General features: G+C 36.8%; 1 protein-coding gene across 4 annotated transcripts in view; it reads left to right on the forward strand.

Annotated features, from left to right (window-relative positions):
- The window catches only part of SNX14 (sorting nexin 14), a 72,378-nt gene extending 48,940 nt beyond the window's left edge, over positions 1-23,438 (forward strand). For all 4 annotated transcript variants that reach the window (XM_018053176.1, XM_018053174.1, XM_018053175.1 and 1 more), the window contains 11 exons: positions 2,005-2,088; positions 7,090-7,190; positions 8,897-9,008; positions 12,491-12,531; positions 12,660-12,779; positions 15,352-15,475; positions 15,742-15,906; positions 16,630-16,725; positions 19,098-19,189; positions 21,632-21,688; positions 22,528-23,438. In XM_018053176.1, the coding sequence (XP_017908665.1) occupies positions 2,005-2,088; positions 7,090-7,190; positions 8,897-9,008; positions 12,491-12,531; positions 12,660-12,779; positions 15,352-15,475; positions 15,742-15,906; positions 16,630-16,725; positions 19,098-19,189; positions 21,632-21,688; positions 22,528-22,566 (1,031 nt within the window). In that variant the 3' untranslated portion in view covers positions 22,567-23,438. The remainder of the gene's footprint in view (positions 1-2,004; positions 2,089-7,089; positions 7,191-8,896; positions 9,009-12,490; positions 12,532-12,659; positions 12,780-15,351; positions 15,476-15,741; positions 15,907-16,629; positions 16,726-19,097; positions 19,190-21,631; positions 21,689-22,527) is intronic.

Here is a 23,438-nt window from a genome sequence, read left to right on the forward strand (position 1 = left end):
TGTAGCTGTAGACTTGGTATGTTATCTGTTGGAGGTACTGAATCTAGCATCTTCCTTCACTGCCATCTTGGACCTCCCGTCCAATATAAATAAATTTGTGTAAGCATGTAGTATTTTCTCCTTTTGAAAGTTTTATATGTGATATACTTTAAAATATTTGGGGAATTTACTTTTGTTTTTGCCTTTTGCACAACTGCCTTTTTTTTTTTTTGCTTTATTTTTTAAAATTTGGCTTAATTCAACATAAAATTGAAATGAAATTATCTTAAAACTTGTATTCTAAGATAATTTTTGTCAGCTGGGCTGCAGACTTTTAAGTAATGTGCTCTTGGGAAGCCATGCCCTATGAAGGATAAAAAAGGTGTATCGTTTAAATGCTGCATTGATTTTATATGTATAAGTGAAAAGTAAAAGTGATAGTCGCTCGTTTGTGTCCGACTCTTTGCAGCCCGTGGACTGTAGCCTGCCAGACTCCTCTGTCCATGGAATTCTCCAGGCAAGAATACTGGAGTGGATAGCCTTTTCCTTCACCAGGGGATCTTCCCTACCTAGGGATTGAACCCAGGTCTCCGGCATTGCAGGCAGTTTCTTCACTGTCTGAGCCACCAGGGAAGCCCAAGGAGAATGCTGTGAGCAGGATGTATAGGAGAATACCGATTTCAGGATTTTAAAAACCAAACCTGAGTAGAATATAGATCTTCTAGGATGTGTATTCAAGAAGAAAAACAGTATTTGCTTGATAGGTTGTAACTGTATCAGGCTGGTTTTTCTGAATATAGGTGTTAGTTTTGAGTTATTGTGGGTTTAGTTAACTCAATACATTGCATTTCCAGATTTATGCTTGAATGACATGAGGTGCTCATAATTGCCGTTAACATTTTTTGGGGTGCTTGCTCTGTGCTGTGCACCTTACAAAAAGTTCTGTAGGTGGATTATTTAATGTAATAGGTACAATTCTTTTTATTATAAGCAAACTAAGGCACAGTGTTGTTTAGTCGCTAAGTCGTGTCTGACTCTTTTGCAACCCCATGGACTGTAGCCCGCCAGGCTCCTCTGTCCATGGTATTTCCCAGGCAAGAATACAGGAGTGGGTTGTCCTTTTCTTCTCTAGGGAATCTTCCTGGATCTGGGATCAAACCTGGGTGTCTTACACTGTAGCTGAATTCTTTACCAACTGAGCTACCAGGGAAGAACAGTGAGGTTAAGTGTTCAAATTTACATAGTCAGTAAATGGGGGAATTGGAACTGAAATAGGCAGTGTGACCCAACTCATTCTTTAAACCATTGTTTTGTGCTGTCCAATTTTTGAGTCTCGAGTCACATGTGGCAGTTAAAATTAAATTAATATTAAAAATTTAGTTTCTTTTACACTAGCCACACTTCAAGTGGTCAGTAGCAATATGTGACTAATAGCTATGATGTTAGTACAGATAATATAGAACATTTTCAGAAATGCACAAAGTTCTGTTGGATAGTGCTGTTCTGTACTGTGTTAGTTCTTGACAATTGGGGTTTGAGAGCTCCAAAACTGATTATAAATTTTTATTAAATACAAAATGTGACATTTAAAAATTAAGCATAATTGCATGCTTTTTTGAAGTTTATAAATTCTCTGATACCATTGTAGGAAAAAATGTATATATTACTGTGATACCCTCATAAATAGCTGAAATTTATCAAGCTCTTCTAAGTTTCTTAAAATTAAAATATAGGATAAAATATATTAATAATGTGAAGCCAAGAAACAGTAAATTATTATTATTCTGTTTGGCCTGGCATGGCGTGCAGGATCTTAGTTCATTGACCAGGGATTAAACCCATGCTCTCTGCAGATGAAGCGTGGAGTCCTAACCACTGGACCCCCAGGGAATTCCCAAGAAATAGTAAATTATTAAGACTGGGGTAATTTCTAGCTTTGTATACTTACTGTTATAAATAGTACATTCCTTTAATAGTAGTTTGTAAAATTACTTATTTCTCACTGTGGATTCATTCATTTCACAGTTGGGCATGAGCCTGAACATTGGTCTGTCTATAGAAGATATCTTGAATTCTATGTACTTGAATCAAAACTAACAGAATTTCATGGTATGTTGTCCTTTTTGTATAAAGCATTACATTTCAGCATTAGCTTTCCTGAAAGCCACTGAACAAGCTTTCTAAAGTTACTTTCTAATTTTAATTGAATTGTAATAAGGAAATGTAACAGTGACACTTGTGTACGCTACTAGTGATAATAGGAATGTACTGTTTTTATCCTATTTCTGCTTATTTATCTTTCTAAAGTTTTTACAATGAAAATTTATTGCTTTTCAAATAACAATGATACTAAAATTTAAGACAGTGGTAGAGAATTTAAAGGAGGCATTTTAGAGCTGCCATCTGTTCTTTTGCCATATTCCTCTGTGGTGAATGTGTTTGCTATGCAACATAGCAAGTATTTTGGTCTAAATCCTAGATTTAGATATGGAAAACAACAACAACAACAACCTTGTAGTTATATGTTTTAAAAACAAATAGCTCAATCAGAAAGGTAGAATACTCTTTTCAGTTATTCCTCTTCTCAGTTTGTCTCTGTTTTGTTGTTGTTTTTTAATATTTACAATTTTATTTGACTGCTCCTAGTCTTAGTCGTGGCATGTGAGATATAGTTCCTTGACCAGGGATCGAAACTGGGCCTCCTGCATTAGGATCATGGAGTCTTAGCCTCTCAGGGAAATCTTATAGTCTCTCTTCTCTCTCCACTTATTGGAGTTAATATTAGGCTTATAGTCATGAAGTATTTCCAGTTGTTTTATATGTAAATTGGTGTGTTTGAATTGTGTATTTGGAATCTTATTATTTTAGAACAGTTCTTTGGAGTGTCAGTTCAGTTCAGTTCAGTTCAGTCACTCAGTTGTGTCTGACTATTTGTGACCTCATAAATCGCAGCACGCCAGGCCTCCCTGTCCATCACCAACTCCCGGAGTTCACTCAGACTCACGTCCATCAAGTCAGTGATGCCATCCAGCCATCTCATCCTCTGTCGTCCCCTTCTCCTCCTGCCCCCAATCCCTCCCAGCATCAGAGTCTTTTCCAATGAGTCAACTCTTCGCATTAGGTGGCCAAAGTACTGGAGTTTCAGCTTTAGCATCATTCCTTCCAAAGAACACCCAGGGCTGATCTCCTTCAGAATGGACTGGTTGGATCTCCTTGCAGTCCAAGAGACTCTCAAGAGTCTTCTCCAACAACACAGTTCAAAAGCATCAATTCTTCGGTTCTCAGCCTTCTTCACAGTCCAACTCTCACATCCATACATGACCACTGGAAAAACCATAGCCTTGACTAGACGGACCTTTGTTGGCAAAGTAATATCTCTGCTTTTCAGTATGCTATCTAGGTTGGTCATAAGTTTTCTTCTAAGGAATAAGCGTCTTTTAATTTCATGGCTGCAATCACCATCTGCAGTGATTTTGGAGCCCCCAAAAATAAAGTCTGACACTGTTTCCCCATCTGTTTCCCATGAAGTGATGGGACCGGATGCCATGATCTTCGTTTTCTGAATGTTGAGCTTTAAGCCAACTTTTTCACTCTCCTCTTTCACTTTCATCAAGAGGCTTTTTAGTTCTCTTCACTTTCTGCCATAAGGGTGATGTCATCTGCATATGTGAGGTTATTGATATTTCTCCTGGCAGTCTTGATTTCAGCTTGTGCTTCTTCCAGCCCAGCATTTCTCATGATGTACTCTGCATATAAGTTAAAGAAGCAGGTGACAATACACAGCCTTGATGTACTCCTTTTCCTTGAAACCAGTCTGTTGTTCCATGTCCAGTTCTAACTGTTGATTCCTGACCTGCATATAGGTTTCTCAGGAGGCAGGTCAGGTGGTCTGGTATTCCCATCTCTTTCAGAATTTTCCACACTTTGTTGTGATCCACATTCAAAGGCTTTGGCATAGTCAATAAAGCAGAAATAGATGTTTCTCTGGAACTCTCTTGCTTTTTCCATGATCCAGCAGATGTTGGCAATTTGATCTCTGGTTCCTCTGCCTTTTCTAAAACCAGCTTGAACATCTGGAAGTTCACAGTTCACGTATTGCTGAAGTCTGGCTTGGAGAATTTTGAGCATTACTTTACTAGTGTGTGAGATAAGTGCCATTGTGCGGTAGTTTGAGCATTCTTTGGCATTGCCTTTCTTTGAGATTGGAATGAATACTGACCTTTTCCAGTCCTGTGGCCACTGCTGAGTTTTCCAAATTTGCTGGCATATTGAGTGCAGCACTTTCACAGCATCGTCTTTCAGGATTTGAAATAGCTCAAGTGGAATTCCATCACCTCCACTAGCTTTGTTCGTACTGATGCTTTCTAAGGCCCACTTGACTTCACATTCCAGGATGTCTGGCTCTAGGTGAGTGATCACACCATCGTGATTATCTGGGTCGTGAAGATCTTTTTTGAACAGTTCCTCTGTGTATTCTTGCCACCTCTTCTTAAGATCTTCTGCTTCTGTTAGGTCCAGACCATTTCTGTCCTTTATCGAGCCCATCTTTGCATGAAATGTTGCCTTGGTATCTCTAATTTTCTTGAAGAGATCTCTAGTCTTTCCCATTCTGTTGTTTTCTTCTATTTCTTTGCATTGCTCGCTGAGGAAGGCTTTCTTATCTCTTCTTGCTATTCTTTGGAACTCTGCATTCAGATGCTTATATCTTTCCTTTTCTCCTTGGCTTTTCACCTCTCTTCCTTTCACAGCTATTTGTAAGGCCTCCCCAGACAGCCATTTTGCTTTTTTGCATTTCTTTTCCACGGGGATGGTCTTGATCCCCGTCTCCTGTACAATGTCACTAACCTCTGTCCATAGTTCATCAGTCACTCTATCAGATAGTCCCTTAAATCTGTTTCTCACTTCCACTGTATAATCATAAGGGATTTGATTTAGGTCATACCTGAATGGTCTAGTGGTTTTCCTACTTTCTTCAATTAAAAGTCTGAATTTGGCAATAAGGAGTTCATGATCTGAGCCACAGTCAGCTCCTGGTCTTGTTTTTGTTGACTGTATAGAGCTTCTCCATCTTTGGCTGCAAAGAATATAATCAGTCTGATTTCAGTGTTGGCCATCTGGTGATGTCCCTGTGTAAAGTCTTCTCCTGTGTTGTTGGAAGAGGGTGTTTGCTATGACCAGTGCATTTTCTTGGCAAAAGTCTATTAGCCTTTGCCCTGCTTCATTCTGTATTCCAAGGCCAAATTTTCCTGTTATTCCAGGTGTTTCTTGACTTCCTACTTTTCATTCCAGTCCGCTATAATGCAAAGGACATCATTTTTGGGTGTTAGTTCTAAAAGGTCTTGTAGGTCTTCTTAGAACCATTCAACTTCAGCTTCTTCAGCATTACTGGTTGGGGCATAGACTTGGATTACTGTGATATGAATGGTTTGCCTTGGAACGAACAGAGATCATTCTGTCGTTTTTGAGATCGCATCTAAATACTGCATTTCAGACTCTTTTGTTGACCATGATGGCTACTCCATTTCTTCTGAGGGATTCCTGCCCACAGTAGTAGACATAATGGTCATCTGAGTTAAATTCACCCATTCCAGTCCATTTTAGTTTGCTGATTCCTAGAATGTCGATGTTCACTCTTGCCATTTCCTTTTTGACCACTTCCAATTTGCCTTGATTCATGGTTCCTATGCAATATTGCTTTTACAGCATCGGACCTTGCTTCTATCGTCGGTCACATCCACAACTGGGTATTGTTTTTGCCTTGGCTCCATCCCTTCATTCTTTCTGGAGTTATTTCTCCACTGATCTCCAGTAGCATATTGGGCACCTACTGACCTGGGGAGTTCCACTTTCAGTATCCTATCATTTTGCCTTTTCATACTGTTCATGGGTTTCTCAAGGCAAGAATACTGAAGTGGTTTGCCATTCCCTTCTCCAGTGGACCACATTCTGTCAGACCTCTCCACCATGCCCACCCGTCTTGGGTGGCCCCGTGGGCATGGCTTAGTTTCATTGAGTTAGACAAGGCTGTGGTCCTAGTGTGATTGGATTGACTAGTTTTCTGTGAGTATGGTTTCAGTGTGTCTGCCCTCTGATGCCCTCTTGCAGCACCTACTGTCTTACTTGGGTTTCTCTTACCTTGGATGTGGGGTATCTCTTCATGGCTGCACAAGTAAAGCGCAGCTGCTGCTCCTTATCTTGGAAGAGGGGTATCTCCTCACTACTGCCCCTCCTGACCTTGAATGTAGAATAGTCCTCTAGGCCCTCCTGTGCCTGCTCAGCCACCGCCCCTGGCCTTGGGTGTGGGGTAGCTCCTCCTGGCTGCCTCCCCTGGCCTCGTGGAGTGTACCCTGATCCAAATTCAGGTTGGTTCTGAAAACTGTACCTTGCTACAAGAATAAAATCCACAATAAGGAGAGTATAGAAAGATAAAAATTAAAGGGTCCCTTTGCATACCTTTTCCCTAGATTTCAAGTTTGTACTTATTCTTAAATGGTTTTCTCTTTGCCTTTGTCAGTCTGGTACAATGCCATTCTTATCTTGGTCTTTCTCTGAGACTTGCCCTTTAGATTTAGAGTTGAGAAAAGATCGTTTATCTCCATAATTTAAAATCGTAGATCAACCAAAGTTGATTGTATCCCAACAATGTTTTTCCTTTTTGATACTAAAGTCTCCAAAGTTGACCCTATCTGAGAAAACATGTCCATGGTTTTTACATTTTGTTTTTAAGTTTATATAGCATTGGCAAAACGCTGCATTTCCCCCCATGAGACAGTGGATATTTTTTTAAGTAGGATTTTGTCTAATAAAATCCCATCAATTTAAAAATAATCTCATGATAATTTTTGGAAGCTTTTTTGCTAATGTCGATGGCTAAGTAAATTTGTGTCAACCCCAAGTGGTGATATTGTGGATATTGATAAACTCAAGTTCTTTGGTCTTGTTTTCTGACTTTTGAAATCAGGTCTCTGACTTTTTCAAAATTATTTAAGGGATAATGCAACATCTGTACAAGGCAGCACTGTGAATCGGAACTTGTTATGGTAAACTATAAATAAGGTTTTCAAAATAATAGCAGGGTATAGTAATAACTTTCATATGTATTAATTTCAGGCACATTTCCTGATGCCCAGCTTCCCTCTAAGAGGATCATTGGCCCTAAGAATTATGAGTTCTTAAAGTCTAAGAGAGAAGAATTTCAGGAATATCTGCAGGTATGGCACCAAGTTAATTTAACACATCCTCTAGTTCGTTTTTTGCTTTGCCTCACAAACGTCTTTCAATGTGGATTTCTAGAATTCTTTTATTAAAAAAAATTTTTCCCATGTAGAAATGAATTACTGTCAAAAGTCTGCTTTTTTAAAAAAGATGGATAACCAGGAAATACCAGTTATTTTCTTAGAGGAAATAAGTCTTGTATTGGGCTTATTTTAAAACTTTTGGTGTGGGAAGTTAAAGAGGGAGAGAGAGAAAGAGAATGAGAGAGGAAGAGAGAAAAAGGTTGATGTAATAGATTAAATGCATTCTAAGAACACTGGGTTGTTTTGTTATTTTTTTCTTAGTTTTTATTTGATTTCTGTGCTTAGCACTTTCTGAACTCTGGCATTTTCCCCTCCTATTTTTATTTCTCAACTTTCTTGTTGTTGTTGCGATTGTAGATGTTTTTCCAGTCACTTGGAATCTTCTGACTCTACCATTCACCCCTTGGCATTGAATTCCGTTTTTTTCAGTGTGTACGTTGTGTTGTATAGACAGTGTAATTGATGTTTCCATTATTGGTACTGTCTGCTTTAAAGTTACTTACTTGAGACTTGGCTGAAATTAAAGACACCATTTTTCTTTAATCAGGTGATTAAGACCAAAGAATGGATAATTTTGTTTTATTTAAAAAAAATCTCCTTTAATTGGACATGCCATTTTGTAATTTTAATTGTTAATTATTTGGATGCCTTTTAGTAACCATAATAAGTACTTTTTGTAAAGGGGTAGTTACATTTTAATTTGTGTATTTGAACCAATGAATACTTCAATCCAGAAAGTATTTTTACTTAATTTTTTGGTGGTAGGAAAATTAAAAAATGAAGTATACATTGACTACTGTAAGGATGTTTGAACACAGCATGTGCTAGTGTTAACCTGTTTCTTTGTTGATATCATTAGACTGTTGTTTGAACCAACTAATTCTTTCTAAGAACAAGAGAACCTCTTTCTAGAAGAAATACTTTCCAGTAATATGGAGTTAAATGTTGCAGTACTGGCATTTCATTTATGTAGATTTCTGCTCATAGAGTTTTGTAACTGTTTCTCAGTTACAGAACTGAATATTAGGTAAGACTGGGTTAAATTTGGCTTTAAGACATCAGTTTTATCTTGTAAGAAAATAGTGTTGCAAGAAGATCAGACAACAGAGTCCAAGTTATGTCATATTTCCACATTTAGTTATTTGTAAAACCCTTTATACCAACTTCCTTTAATTATCAAGAAAGATATATGATATTGTAATACTTGTGTCATAGTTGAGAAACTGAGAAATAATATTAGCTAATGTTTAATCTTCCTTCCTGTGTGTCAGGTACTGAGCTAAAATGCTTTATCTAACAGTGCTAGAAGTAAGTAGTGTTATCTTCATTCTACACGTGAGGAAACTGATTCTTAGGCAATATAAGAAATTCTCTAGGGACACCTACCTAGCAGAAGGAAGAGCAGAATTCAAACCCTTTCATGTTTGACTGTAAGGGTCTTACCTGCTATGTGATAATCTTTCTATAAATGTATCTGGTTATTATTCTGAATATAAAATAGCTTTTGAAGATTTAAAATTGTTCTTGGTTTAAAAAATCGTTTTAATGTAGTTTTTGTGACTTCTAGATTTTTGAAACTGTTTCCCCCCCTCCTCTTTTTTTTTTTTTTGTTCATCAAGAAACTTCTGCAACATCCAGAATTGAGTAACAGTCAACTTCTGGCAGATTTTCTTTCTCCCAATGGTGGGGAAACACAGTTTCTTGATAAGATACTACCAGATGTAAATCTTGGTAAGTCAATTTAAAGAATCATATAGAAGATGATAAACTGAAAAGATAAGCAGCATTTTCAGGTTAATTTAGAAAAGTAATTTATATAGTGCAGCCATGTATCAAGCTCTGAAGGATTTCTTATATACCATTAATAGGAATATAAATTGGAAAACCACTTGTAACTTTTTTAATGGAGTATAGTCTATAAAAATACTGAATGATTGTGTTGTACATTTGAAAGTAATATAATGTTGTAAATCAGTGAAAAATAATTGTAAATATCATAAAGTCAGTTAAAACAAAAAGGAAAACCAGTTTGGTATAAGATGGAATGATCTAGCAGTTCCTCTCTGAGATACTTGAGATACTTGAGAGAATCTTGTATTTATATTTAAGAATGTTCTTAGCAGCATTGTTTATGGTATTGGGTTGGCCAAAACTGGAAATAATACAAATGTTTATCAGCAGTAGAGTAGACAGATAAATTATAGTAGCTTCACAAAATGAATACTTAGAGCAATGAATACCTGTAGCATTGTAGCTGCTTGGAATGGTGTGCGTAAAAACAAAGATACAAAACAATGTATACAGCATGATTCCTTTATAAAGTTTAATCCAGACCAAGCAATAAAATAAGCTGGAGAAGTTTGGATAAAAGTGTCAAAGATCATAATGGAAGAAAAGCAGTATTTCTAAATATATTTTGTGTAGTGTCATTTTTATGTGCTGTGCTTTGTCATTTAGTCATGTCCGACTCTCCTCGCAACCCTTCCGGACGATAGCCCGCTAGGCTCCTCTGGCCATGGCGTTTTTCAGGCAAGAATACTGGAGTGGATTGCCATTTTCTTCTCCAGGGGATCTTCCTAATGGAGGGATCAAATCAGCATTTCCTGTGTCTCCTGCATTGCAGATTCTTTACCTATTGAGCCATTGGGGAAGCCCCGTTTTAAGAGAGGGTGTGCCTGTGTGTCTGTATACACACACACACACATATACCTAATGAATAAATCTGGCTTTCATCTAGATCTTTCCAAATTAGTACATGTAATTCAGGCAGATTATTTAGTGTGTGTCTTACTGAGGGGAGATGCAAGAATATTTTGTATCTGGTTATATATGATGGTTGTTGTTGTTTAATCCCTATGTGGTGTCTGACTCTTTTGCTGCCCCATGGACTGTAGTCCACTAGGCTTCTCTGTCCATGAAACTCTCCAGGCAAGAATACTGGAGTGGGTTGCCATTTCCTTCTTCAGGGAACTTTCCCAACCCAGAGATTGAACCCGCCTCTCCTGCACTGGCAGGCGGATTCTTTACCAGTGAGCCACCAGGGAAGCCATGTATAATGTTTAAGAGGTATAATTGGGTAGACCTGTTTACTGACTCAGTTTGAGTGAAGGAGAAGAAATGATATGAGCCAGATTTCTGTCTATATAACTGGATAAATACTGTTTCTTGCTGAGGTATGGAATAAATTTAGAGTAGTTCTAAACTTGGGCTTCCCTAGTGGCTCGGACAGTAAGGAATCCATCCGCAATTGGGGAGACCTGGGTTCGATCCCTGGATTGGGAAGATCCCCTGGAGGAGGGCATAGCAACCTCCAGTATTCTTGCCTGGAAAATCCCCGTGGACAGAGCAGCCTGCCAGGCTACAGTCCATGGGGTCGCAGAGTTGGACACAACTGAGCGACTGAGCACAGCACAGCACAGTTATAAACTTACAAGTTTATAGAATCCAGTTGAGGAAGTTTTATAAAGTAGTAGCGGCAGCAGAAAGCATGAATAAAGATTTGGATGTTGTTTGAAATCAGATTGAGTAAAAATTTTGGCTCAGGAAGAGCATGTAGAAGAGAGAAGCACAGGATGAAACACCATAATTTAAAGAACTTTGGAAATTCTGAGACGAGGGAGTAATTCTGGGGGTACCAAAGGAGAAATAGCCTGGCAAGAGGGTTGCAGGTTTTCATGTTATGAAACAGTCTCTGTTTTAGCTTTCATTAATATGCCTTTTGTTATTGTCATTAGGGTCTACTTTTTTCCCAAACTGTACTGAAAGAAATTTAAGTTATATTAATCAGTTTGATGGATTTTGATAGCCATTTGTAAATGGTTGAGAAAAATCACGTTTGTTATTTTAGTTTATAATAAAGGAACCTGGAGATAAGATCAAAACAATATTCTGGCACACTGGATTAGAATATATATATTAATCTAAAATCAAGAACACAGACTATTCAAATAGCCAATTTAAATGTTGTAGCAGTGTTTAGAAATTTTTTTTTCCTTTTGACTAAATGCAAAAGTTAGATACATTTATATATTTACCATTGTTTAATGTCTTTGCAAAAATTAGATATCTTTATATATTCACAACTGCTTAATATCTTTTGAAAACATTTCTTGTGGACAGTTACATATATACACAAAGGTAGAGAAATTTGTATAATGAACTCTTCACCCCTTCAAAAGTTACTACACTTGCCTTGTTCCAGTCCTTTGAAAAGTTGTTGCTGAGCCGTGAAAAACGCCTCAATTCTTGGCCTCCAGAGGAGAAGAATTCAATCTGGGGCCAGTGATGAGACTTGATCTCTCAGAGCTTTTGTGAAATAAAGTATTATTAAAGTATAAAAGAGATAAAGATTCTGACATAGACATCAGAGGGGGACAGAAAGAGTGCACCCTGCTAGTTTTTAGCCAGATGATATCAGCTACTAGCAGTTTGCTAATTAGAGAAAGGAAATGTCTCAAAACTCAGAGAATGGCACCAGACCCCTTACCCACAACAGTGATTTTGTGATAACACTGGCACAAGGTGAGTTGTCCTGAGCCGTAAAATGATTGACATGAATCTTGAAGAAAGGCCCGGTTCCAAGCCAATACAGTCTCATTAATATAGCTTAAGAGAACATTTGCATGAGTAAAGCATACTGGTTTGTCAAGTGGGTTCTGAGTTTTAGGGGAACCCACTTGAAGACAGAGTCTAGGGTAAATATGTAGTTCATTAACATGGCTTAGGACAAACATTTTCATAAGAAAAACCACACTGGTTAGCTCAAAGTTTGAGAAGAGTTAAAGTTTAGGTGGAACCATGTATCGTCATGGCAGCACAGGATTTTAAAAGAAACCTCTTTTTAAATGTGTATAGAGAAGGGGAAAAAAATCTAAGATTTGTTTGTTACCTCCTGCCGCTTTAGAGAGAAAGAAAAAACGTCTGACACTTGCAGCCTATTTCCTCTGTTTGGAGATCCCTGGCCTTGCTGCCTGTTACCCTCTTACCTTCCCCTACCTTCCACCCCACTGGATTATTTTGAAGTATCCCAAGTGCTGTATCTGAAAACAGTTAAGAATACCATGTTTATTATAAATTTTTGTGAAGTATGAAATGGTCCATTTTGCTTTTTACTTGACTTTTTGGTATTTAAAATTACCTGGTGAGGTATTCATATAAGCAGTTATGAAATATATTTTACCTTCTTAAGATTAATATTTTATTTTTAATTGCAGGGAAAATTATAAAATCTGTTCCTGGAAAACTAATGAAAGAGGTGAATATGGACATTCTATAAAATGATAATTATAAGCATATTTAAATACTAGTAAATTTTAATTGGCTGTATGATACTGAAAATCATAATCTTGATTTTTTTTTATTTTTATACCATGGTTTCCACAGAAAGGTCAACATTTGGAACCTTTTATCATGAATTTCATTAATTCTTGTGAATCTCCAAAGCCTAAACCGAGTAAACCAGAACTGACCATTCTCAGCCCTACTTCAGAAAATAATAAGAAGGTACTATGCATCGTCTCAGAGAGCCATTGAGTTTGAAATTGTCCTACTTACGACTTTTCCGTTAGAGAATTCTGTGTTAATGAAATGGACGGGACTATATGTCTTTGTATGGAAATCAGTTGTAAAGGATAAGGAGGGTATTATAGGTAGTTGCTTGGTTCTTTGCTTTAATGGGTAAATGTTTCTTAAGAATCTTATTTGTCAGCTCCTACCGTTTCTCTATTGGGGAATTTTTTAAAGTGGTTTTCTTAGGTTGTAAATCACCAACTTCCAGTAATCAGGGAATTGATTTCTATAATGTATTTGTATTTATTTGATGGTATTATATAATTTTAATGACTTATAAACTATTTCATCCTTTCATTAAACAAGCACTTTATTATGTGCTTGCTATTGGGTGCTAGGCACTGGGAATATAAATTCCGAGGACTTCCCTGGCAGTCCAGTGCTTAAGACTTTGTGCTTTTTTTTTGGTTTGTTTTTTAAATTTTTAGTTGGAGGATTGTGTTGGTTTCTACCAAATATCAACATGAATCAGCCATAGGTATACATATGTTCCCCCTCATCCTGAATCTTCCTTCCACCTTCCTCTTCATCTCACCTCTGTAGGTTATCGCAAAGCACCTGATTGGAGCTCCCTGCATCATACAGCAAATTTCCATTTGCTGTGTAATTAGACAGCCTTGGTTTTAATGTGGGGGAACTAGGATACCACAGGGGTGTGGCATGGCCAAAGAAAAAAGGAAAAACAGATAAATTTCCTGTCTGCAAGAAGCTCAGTTTAGTGCCAGCATGGGGGATTCTGTGAGCTCAAAGAATAGCACCCTCTTCCTCAAGAGAACTTCTTTGGTTTATTACTATAAAGGGTATCTTTAATTTTTTTTACTTTATAAGTTTATTGCTAGTAAACAGAAATACAGTTGATTGTTGTGTACTGATTTTCAATTCACAAGTCTTGCTAGACTTGTGTTAATTTTAGTGGTATATCTGTTAATTCTTTTATATTTATGTATTCAAATGATGGCAGTTATGTTTCATTCATGACTAGGACCTGCTATACAAAGGGAGTGATTGCAGTGTTTCACCATTAAATAATATAGCGTAGTTCTTTTTGTAGATATCCTTTATGAAGTTTAGAAGAGTTAACCTCCATGTTTGTGGGTGCACTTAGCCTATAGTTTTTCTTTCTCATTGTATCCTTGTCAGGTTTTGGTATTAAAGTTACGTTAAGTTTTCTTTATTTGCTGGTAGAGTGTTAGTTATTTAAATAGTGATAACTTGTTAATAGTCATCTGGGCCTTAAGTTTTGTTTGTGGAAGTTTTTTTTTTTAACCAATGTAATTTCTTTAATGATTATAATATTCTTCAGATGTATTGTTTCATGAGTCAGATTTTGATAGGTTGTACTTTTTAATAAATTCTCCATCTTGTCTAAATTTGAAAAATTTTGGCCTTATGTTGTCAGTAATATCCTCTTTTCATTTTCCTCTGGCATCTGTGGTTGTGTCCCCTTTTATTCCTGGCATTGTCTTCTTTTCCTTTCCTTTTCTTTTTGCTTTTCTGACCCATCATACCAAAACTGTCCATTTTATCATTTTGTTTACCTTTTCTGTCAGTTTTTTTTTAGTTCTTTAGTATCTGCTCTTTGATTATTATTGGTATAGTAGGTAGGGCTAAGATTTAGTTGCATTTTATTATTTTGCTATGAGTAATTCTTCATTTTTTTTTTCATATACGTTAGGTCTTTGATTATTTTGCCCAAATAAACTTAGCTTAAATCTAAACATTCATCTGTAAGCATCCCTTAATTAAACAGTGATTTATAACCTTTAAATCATGTTGGGATTAAAATCAGCTATTCCTAATTTTTTTAATATAATTTTATTTATTTATTTTTGGTTGTACTGGGTCTTCATTGCTGCATGGGCTTTCTCTAGTTGTGGAGAGTGGACGCCACTCTCTAGTTGTGGTACTTGGGGTTCTCATTGCTGTGACTTCTCTCTTATTGCAGAACGTGGGCTCTAGAGTGCTCAAGCTTCTAGAGCACTGTGTGTCATTGTGGCGTGCATGCTCAGTAGTTGCAGCTCATGGGCTCTAGAGCGTGGACTCCATAGTTGTGGTGCACGGGCTTAATTACCTGGTAGCATGTGGAATCTCCAGATGAGGGATTAAACACAACCCAGGGATTGACAGGCAGATTCTTAACCACTGGACCACCACTCTAGTGCTAATGGTTTTATGCATTTTCTATGTTCATTTACTTCTTTTGATATAAAAAACCAAAGGGATTCTTTGTATGGATGATGAATTATCTGTTGCATCTAAAATAAAGGTAGATTTTTAATTTAATATTTTGTCCCCCCAAAGTATTACATTTTTAAATTCAATTTTGGGTATAAATGTGGCATTTAGGGGGCAGATCTTAACCACTCTGGTATTATGTGTTTTTTCCTTTAATATTCTGTTTTGATTGGACAAAGTTTAAACACCTTGCTCTATAATTACTTTACCCTTAGTAATTATTATTAGGCTGTGTAATAAACTTTTTTTATTATTTCAACTTTTACTTTAGCTTTTTAATGATCTGTATAAAAATAATGCAAACCGTGCTGAGAATACAGAAAGAAGGCAAAATCAGAATTATTTTATGGAAATGATGACTGTAGAAGGAGTCTATGATTACCTGATGTATGTAGGTAAGATATCTGTGGTTACTGTTAAAACCCGTGTTATCTTTCTTCTGTGATGCAAATTAATGCTCTTGTGTATTGCTCCATTATATATTTTTTGAATTGAAGGTACTTTTAAAATTAAGAATTCAATACATAGAATATAATTGGTCTTGAACATATTAAAGTTAGTAGTCTTTAAAAATAAAATATTGACCGTTTGTATTTTTTGTATTGGAAAATGTTCAGGTGTCTATTTACCTTAATGAAATGTTCTGTGTGATCCTTCTCAGGACAGGTGGTTTTCCAAGTTCCTGACTGGCTTCATCATCTCTTAATGGGAACTCGAATCCTCTTTAAAAACACCCTGGAAATGTATACTGATTACTATCTTCATTGTAAACTAGAGCAACTCTTTCAGGAGCACCGTCTGGTTTCACTTATAACACTTCTCAGAGGTTTGTATTTCCTCATGTGTTTGTTTCATGTTTGAGTACTCAATTTTTATTTAATTTTAATTAGATCTCAGAGAGTGAGAAGCCTGGTTTTTCTTTGCTTTTATTAGTATTGCTCCTATGAGGAAATACTTTGTATATAATAGGTGAAAATTCCTGCAAATGTTTCTTTTTTAAAGAATTTATTAATTTTTTATAAGATTCTTTTTTTAAGATTTATTTTATTCATTTATTTATGGCTGCTTAATCAATGGAAACAGCAACCCACTCCAGTGGGGTCAACCACACAGTCCATGGGGTCGCAAAGAGTCGAACACAACTGAGCATTTATGGCTGCGCTGGGTCTTCGTTGCTGTACTCGGGCTTTCTCTAGTTGCAGCGAGTGTGGGCTACTTTCTAGTGGTGGTGAGCTAGCTTCTCATTGCAGTGGTTTCTCTCATGGAGCACAGGCTCTGGAGCACAGGATCAGTAGTTGTGACGCTCAGGCTTAGTTGTCCCTCAGCATATGGGATCTTCCCAAACCAGGGACTGAACTGTCCCCTACATTGGCAGGTGGATTCTTTACTACTGAGCTACCAGGGAAGCCCTAATTTTTAATTTTTAACTGGAGGATAATTGCTTTATAATGTTGTGTTGGTTTCTGCTGTATATCAACATGAATCAGCTATATATATACACATGTCCCCTCTCTCTTGAGCCCAGCAAATATTTTTTGTCTCTTTTTAGATGCTGTATTTTGTGAAAACACTGAACCTCGCTCTCTTCAAGATAAGCAAAAACGAGCAAAGCAGACTTTTGAAGGAATGATGAACTACATTCCAGGTATAATATTTAAAAAGTAGTTTAATATAGATTAGCACTCTTTGGTGGTCACAATGTATAGTAATTATTGAGGCAATTTTTACTGTGAGTTTTTATTTTAGAAGTAGTAATAAGAACCAGTTAAAATTAATTCATTCATTAAATGGAATTTGGTTTTTATGTTAGCACTAAGAACTTTTAGATAAGGCTGTTTCTACTCACACAATAGTTGGATTCTTTCAGTAACTTAGAATCAGACTGATCATAGTGGTATGTCTGTGGGACAGCTGGAGTCCTGCTGTTCACTTCACCATGAGGAGAGCTACGTTAGTGTGTGTGAGTTAGAGGTCAGAATTCATTCATTCATCCTGAGTTTATTGAACACCTTCCATGTGCCAGGCACTTAGCACAGTGCAGGAGATATAAAAATTGTACTTGGGTAGCTCAATGGCAACCCACTCCAGAGTTCTTGCCTGGAGAATCCCAGGGACGGTGGAGCCTGGTGGGCTGCCGTCTGTGGGGTCACACAGAGTTGGACACGACTGAAGCGACTTAGCAGCAGCAGCAGCAGCAGCTCAATCTGGCAGGAAGATAGACACACAGACAAGATGTACCTGTGATAATAGAGGCTTGTTTAGGTTATGCAGTATCTCAAAGGAGGAGGGTGAATCCCTCTCATAAAGGAGGTAGGCTTGAGTGAATGGTTAGTAACCTCTTACTGAGATGTGAATATAAGGAAAAAACATCAAGGAGTCAAAGCAGATGATACTTAATTTAGGACATTTTGAATGTGACAAGCCTAACTATACATTATTTGGGATGCATTGTCCGTAATCAATTAAATATCCAGGTTTTGGAATTGGAGGAGCAATGATATGAGATCTGGGAGTCAGGTAATGCCCAGCAAGAAAATATAGAGTAAAAATTGAAGATGTCTTAGAGAATTCTCATCATTGAAAAATGAGTCTCAGAATGGTCCTGCTTAATTTTGAAGACAATTTCTGTCCCCAGTCTGAATGTAAACGTGAACCACAGCTGTTCTTGAGTGACTCTTCTGTAGGTGTATGATGAAGTCATTTCTTCCTTCTTTAGTAATGTAATATAGAGACCTTCTGTATTGTAATATAGCATTCATGGTTTTGACTGTCTTAGTTTTAATATTTAGAAACATGGAAAGCCAGTGAATATAATAATTGTAATTTTGCTCAGCCATGAATTTGAGTCACATCTGCTTCAAGACTTCCATTTCGAAAGGGGTGATTTAGCTAGTGAGGAAGCATAGCATGCCTTTCTGCTCTCCTCTACTCATTTCCTTCTTAGTGATTCTTGAAGAATCTGAAAGGATCGTCTGTTTTTGTCCATGATGCTTCATGCATATTAATTGGGAAATTCTGTGTAGTATTGGTGAATTAGGGGATTCACAAAGATGCATTGTGGCCCATCTCTCTTGAAAAATATCAAGGATCTACTGAACTTCCTATAAATTGAATTTTGCCTCTCAGGGTTAGATTTACCCTGTAAAAGCAAACATAAAATGAAGATTTTCCTTGAACAACATTAAGTGTTTCATGATGATTGGAGGGGAAAGGACAAATATTTGAGCACCTTGTTTACTTAATAAGCTTTTTTTCCTGCTTGGAGGAAACCATTCAGCACAGATTTTAATAAGGACTGACTGTGGTACCAGGAGTGATATATGACAGCTGTGTAGTCAAACATGAATTAGAACTTTTGGGAGCATACTTGTGTTTAAACAGTTTCCCAAAAGATTGTTCTGTAAAATAGTTATTAGTAATTTTGCAAAAAGTACTGAAATAAATTGGTCATATTCATTGAAGAGAGTCTCTGTTCACCATAAAATTAAATTAATTAAATTTTAAAAAACATTAACATATTCAAACATGAAAATACAAAGAGTGAAAAGTAGAAGTGATCCTGTCCCTACTGTGCAGAAGTAGTGGTATGCTCCAACTGGTGTTAATCCTAACAGACGGTTTCTTTGTATCTCTCTCTATATATGCACAAGTGTATGTACCTAGTGTTTTATTTTATTTTACTTGAACGGGATAATAAAATATGTATTGTTTCCCAACTGTCTTTTATCCTTTAATAGTATAAGCAGATTTCTTTACGGTAACATTCCTAAGAGCTTACAGCTATGCTTTGTGTGTTGTGAATCTTAAAAATTCAGGACACATGATGCTGCATTTCTCAACTTGACCACAGAGCCCTTTTTTCCAAGAGGTTCTTACTGAAGCACTGATTTAGGAAATGCTGACTTACAGATTTTACGTAATACCTGGGGGAGAGGGTAGAGATTTTGCCTTATGATCCAGTAAATGATGAGTCACTTTATAATATAAAATTGTTTCACATGTGGCTTTCTTGTTTAGATTTGATAGTCAAGTGTATTGGTGAAGAAGCCAAGTATGAAAGCATCAGACTTCTTTTTGATGGTTTACAGCAGCCAGTTCTCAACAAGCAGGTAAAATTCATTAAAGCAGACTGACTTGTGTCAGCTTGGCTTAGTGAATGACACAGTAGTGTGTCTGGTATATTAACTGTGATGTGATACTGTGCTAAGTGAAGGCAGTGTAATTCAAACATGCGGATGGAATAAAAGTGTCTCTTGTTAACTCTTTTTGCTCATTTTTTTTTAATAACATGATTGAAAATAAATATTCATTATAGGAAATTTGAAATATACCAAGCGGATTCTTTATCACTAGCACCACCAGGGAAGCAAAAATTCATGAAATAAAGTAAAAATTTATATATCAAGAATTCTGTCATTTATTCAGGTTGTATAGAATAACTGCAGTTAACATTTTACTGCTTATCAGTTCAGTTCAGTCACTCAGTTGTGTCCAACTCCTTGTGACCCCATGGACTGGAGGACACCAGGCCTCCCTGTCCACCAATTACCGGAGTCTACTAAAACTCATGTCCACTGAGTTGGTGATGCCATCCAACCATCTCATCCTCTGCTGTCCCCCTTCTCCTCCCGCCTTCAATCTTTCCCAGCATCAGGGTCTTTCCCAGTGAGTCAGTTCTTCACATCAAGTAGCCAAAGTATTGGAGTTTCAGCTTCACGATCAGTCCTTCCAATGAATATTCAGGACTGATTTCTGTTAGCATGGACTAGTTGGATCTCCTTGCAGTCCAAGGGACTCTCAAGAGTCTTCTCCAACAACACAGTTCAAAAGCATCAATTCTTCGGCGCTCAGCTTTCTTCACCGTCCAACTCACACATCCATACATGACCAATGGAAAAACCATAGCCTTGACTAGACAGACCTTTGTTGGCAAAGTAATGTCTCTTCTTTTGCATATGCTATCTAGGTTGGTCATAACTTTTCTTCCAAGGAGTAAGCATCTTTTAATTTCATGGCTGCAGTCACTATCTGCAGTGATTTTGGAGCCCCCAAAAGTAAAGTCTGTCACTGTTTCCACTGTCTCCCCATCTATTTGCCATGAAGTGATGGGACTGGATGCCATGATCTTCGTTTTCTGACTGTTGAGCTTTAAGCTAACTTTTTCACTCTCCTCTTTCACTTTCATCAAGAGGCTCTTCAGTTCTTCTTCACTTTCTGCAATAAGGGTGGTATCTTTTGCATATCTGAGGTTATTGATATTCCTCCCAGCAATCTTGATTCCAGCTTGTGCTTCTTCCAGCCCAGCATTTCTCATGATGTACTCTGCATAGAAGTTAAATAAGCAGGGTGACCCTCTACAGCCTTGATGTACTCCTTTTCCTATTTGGAATCAGTCTGTTGTTCCATGTCCAGTTCTAACTGTTGCTTCCTGATCTGCATACAGATTTCTCAAGAGGCAGGTCAGGTGGTCTGGTATTCCCATCTCTTTCAGAATTTTCCACAGTTGATTGTGATCCACATAGTCAAAGGCTTTGGCATAGTTAATAAAGCAGAAATAGATGTTTTTCTGGAACTCTCTTGCTTTTTCAATGATCCAGTGGATGTTGGCAATTTGATCTCTGGTTCCTCTGCCTTTACTAAAACCAGCTTGAACATCTGGAAGTTCGTGGTTCACATACTGTTGAAGCCTGGCTTGGAGAATTTTGAGCATTACTTTGCTAGCGTGTGAGATGAGTGCAATTGTGCAGTAGTTTAAAGCATTCTTTGGCATTGCCTTTCTTTGGGATTGGAATGAAAACTGACCTTTTCCAGTCCTGCGGCCACTGCTGAGTTTTCCAAATTTGCTGGCATATTGAGTGCAGCACTTTCACAGCATCATCTTTCAGGATGTGAAATAGCTCCACTGGAATTCCATCATCTCCACTAGCTTTGTTTGTACTGATACTTTCTAAGGCCCACTTGACTTCACATTCCAGAATGTCTGGCTCTAGGTTGAGTGATTATACCATCATGATTATCTGGATCATGAAGATCTTTTTTGTATAGTTCTTCTGCGTATTCTTGCCATCTCTTCTTAATATCTTCTGCTTCTGTTAGGTCCATACCATTTCTGTCCTTTATTGAACCCATCTTTGCATGAAATGTTCCCTTGGTAGCTTTAATTTTTTTGAAGATATCTCTAATCTTTCCCATTCTATTGTTTTCCTCTATTTCTTTGCACTGATCACCGAGGAAGGCTTTCTTATCTCTCCTTGCTATTATTTGGAACTCTGCATTCAAATGGGCATATCTTTCCTTTTCTTCTTTGCCTTTAGTCTCACATATTCTGTTGAGGCCTGAACACAGTTAAAATTTTGCATCAGGCTTGTTTTCTTTAAAATTGTTATATACAAAATATTTGACATATAAATTCTGGGGCATAATAATAGAGTGTAAACATGTGAAAACATATCTATCTAAAACTCATCCTAAAAATAGAACATTATGGATCTTGTTGAAACTACTTTTTTTTTTTGGTCTAATTCCTTAAAATCATTTTTTTTGCATTTTAGCTGACTTATGTTTTATTGGACATTGTGATACAAGAACTGTTTCCAGAGCTCAATAAGGTAACTGAAAAGCAGCAGTACTTTCTTTATGTTCTTAATGGTGTACTGACATTTTGTTAGGGACGTAAAAATTAAGGAAATCCTTTGATCGTTTTAAAAATGAACAACCTTAACAAATAGCTCTTTGTATTTTCTTCATTCAACATGCTTAAACATAGAGTGGATTTGAGGATGTACGAACTGAATAGCCCCTGCCTTGCCTTCCCCCCTTCCTGATTCCAGTCAGATGGGATCTGTAGAGCCTCACCAGAGGAAGGTGTGAGTGTACATCCTATCTCTAGGATGGGCCAAGCTCTGCAGGCTGTCATCTGCACGCTGAATGCTGTGTGAGCATTTTTAAAGCAGTTGAGCTTATATGAAGCCAAGAACACAAAATGAATGGGAGTTGGAGGATGGTGATACTATTATTACCTTGAATCCTGCAGATTTTGAGTTTTGATGAAATAACTAACTATTCAGGGTTGTGATACAGCAGTGAAATGTTAGTTTTATAGAGGGAACTAGATTTGGACTATTTACCTATTGAATACAGGTTTTCAAGTTATAGCAGTACTCAGTGTGTATTAAAACACGGTGGCAGTTACAGACATTTTGTGTTCAATTTACGTAGGAATCAGTACCAGGAAATTCCAGCTCTGTTTGAGACTTTATGAGGTCTATCACATGCTTTTTTTTCTCCTCTCTAAAACATAAATATCATCTGTGGCATATGCAGGTTTTAACACATATATATATATGTTTTAGGTTAGAATTTTAATACACTGGAACTGTTAGGCAATTCACAAATGAATTCTTGTTTGTTTTTTCTCTTCTATTAAATAGATTTATTTTTACTTTAGGTGCAAAAGGAAGTTACATCTGTGACGTCCTGGATATAAACCTTTGGATTTGGGATAGAATAACCAGTTGAAATGTTTGCTGTGCTAGTGTAGTATATATGGACTGTTCTTTCTTTTACTTTTGTATATTCCTGTATATATCATGTAATTCATTGTCTGACGTTTTGATTTTGTTGTTTTAATAAAGACTAACAAATTTAATAATGACGAAAACTGATTGGGTCTCATGACCTTTCATTTTACATCTCTTATCCAAATTTTCTTAGATCTGTGTCACTTGTTATTGCTGTTTTTAAAAGAGATAATTCATAATCTTCTTGGGGCAAATCAGTTAGACTGATAACTTTGAAAGTATTGCATCACTTTGAAAATAATTATTTTTAGCGCAGAGATCTGATTTGCTGTCATATTTGGAGTTATTAAATTTTAGCAGATTTATTCCACTCCCCCTTTTCATTTTTCTGTGTAGGTAACTGTGTGTCTGTAAAGAAGACATACTTTATGAGTTTTTCATAACAAATAAGGGACTTCTTACTCTTCCTAGATGATTGACAGGTTATATGTAGACCTTTTGCGTGTGAAAACCGAGTACTTAACAGATATTTGTGATTGTGTGGTTACAACTGCATTTCACTGAACATCTGTAACTATAATCCAAAAGCTTATATAAACAGTTTAGTCAAGTGGATTTTTGGTTTATGTTGTCTCTCCAAGAGAAAGGTATGAATTAACTGTATTCTTTGGGGAAAGTTAAATAATTATTTTTAAAGGTTCAACATTTAGAGTTTTGCTTATAATTGCTCTTCATGCTGTATTTTTCTCCGTGAATCATGTTTGTCTTTCAAGATCGGGCATTTTCTGTTTGGTTATTGGCTGTGATGTACATTCAGAATATATTTATTGAGTTTCAA

This window comes from Capra hircus, chromosome 9 (assembly GCF_001704415.2).
Source record: "Capra hircus breed San Clemente chromosome 9, ASM170441v1, whole genome shotgun sequence".
In the NCBI taxonomy this organism is placed as follows: domain Eukaryota; kingdom Metazoa; phylum Chordata; class Mammalia; order Artiodactyla; family Bovidae; genus Capra; species Capra hircus.